The 1234-nt window shown below is 65.2% G+C and overlaps 1 protein-coding gene across 1 annotated transcript in view; it reads left to right on the forward strand.

The window, feature by feature from the left end:
• The first annotated feature begins 6 nt into the window (after nt 1-6).
• CUNH17orf53 (chromosome unknown C17orf53 homolog) overlaps nt 7-1234 on the forward strand; it is a 5436-nt gene continuing 4208 nt past the window's right edge. Inside the window, exon 1 of the mRNA XM_027631505.1 lies at nt 7-884. Coding sequence (XP_027487306.1) covers nt 219-884 — 666 coding nt within the window. The 5' untranslated portion in view covers nt 7-218. The remainder of the gene's footprint in view (nt 885-1234) is intronic.

Below are 1234 nucleotides of genomic sequence, written 5' to 3' on the forward strand. Positions count from 1 at the left end.
TTGTGATCCCTGGATACTCGTCACCCAGCGACGCCCCAATTCCTCCCAGTAAACCCCATCCCAGTAAACCCCATCCCAGTAAACCCCATCCCAGTAAACCCCCCACCCTCCGACCCCTCGCCGGGCAGGGGGAGCATCCCGCGGGATTCCAGGGACCCCCACCCAGGGGAGCAGCCCCCCAGGATGAGCTGGATAATGAACTTTTCCTGGCTGCCTGCATGGAGCTGGAGGGGCCCGAGGGGCCGGCGGGGGCCGGTGCTGCCCCGTTGCCCCCCGGGCGCGGAGAGAATCCCACATGGATACGCCCAGGGAAGGAGAACACTCAGGAATGTGGGATCCCCAAAAAGCTGAGAGTGGGAGAGGAGCCGATCCCCAGCTCCAGGGAGGTGCAGGACAGGCAGGGCCCCCTCCCCACTCCCAAAGTGGTGCTGAGGCCCAGCACAGCCGGTTCCTGGACTCCCAGGCCCCCCATTTCCATGGGAAAACCGGGAAGCTCCGCAGGGTCCGGGTCCATCCCTGCTCCGGGGGCTCCATCCCTGAGGCCTTTCCAAGCACCCCTGGGAAGCAGCAACTCCTCCTCGGGGCTGGGGGTGCCCTGGACCCCTCCAGCACTGAGCTGCCCCCAACCCCAGCAGCCCCCCAGGCCCCCCTCCCGACCCCCTGGATCCATGGAGCCCCCGAGGCCGCCGCTCCGGATGGCTGCTGGATTCCCAAATCCCACCGTGGTCCCCAATGCCCCCAGCCCCCCGAACCCCCCCGTGGTCACCAACCACCTGGTGCAGCTGGTGACAGCAGCCAGCAAAGCCCCCGGGGCGTCCCCCCGAGTCCCCCCGTGCAGGGAGAGCCGGCGCTTCCCGGGGCCCGCCGGGATCCTGCCCCAGCAGGTGGGGGATGGGGATGGGGATAGGAATGGGGACAGGATGGGAGTGGGGATAGGGATGGAGGTTGGAGTGGAATGGGGGTAAAGGTGGGGATGGGAATGGAATGGCAGTGGGGACGGGATGGGATGATGATGGGGTGGGGATGAGAATGGGATGGGGATTGGTTGGGGATAGGGATGGCATGGGAACAGGGAGAAGGATGGGATGGGGATGAGGATGGGGATAGGGACAAGATGGGAGTGGAATGGGGATTGGATGGGAATGGGGATGGGATGAGGATAGAGTCAGCATGGGAACAGGGATAAAGATGGGATGGGGATGAGGATGGGAATAGGGATAGAGATGAGGACAGG

The sequence above is a fragment of the Corapipo altera genome, unplaced genomic scaffold (assembly GCF_003945725.1).
Source record: "Corapipo altera isolate COAL_440 unplaced genomic scaffold, ASM394572v1 61341, whole genome shotgun sequence".
Classification (NCBI taxonomy): Eukaryota; Metazoa; Chordata; class Aves; order Passeriformes; family Pipridae; genus Corapipo; species Corapipo altera.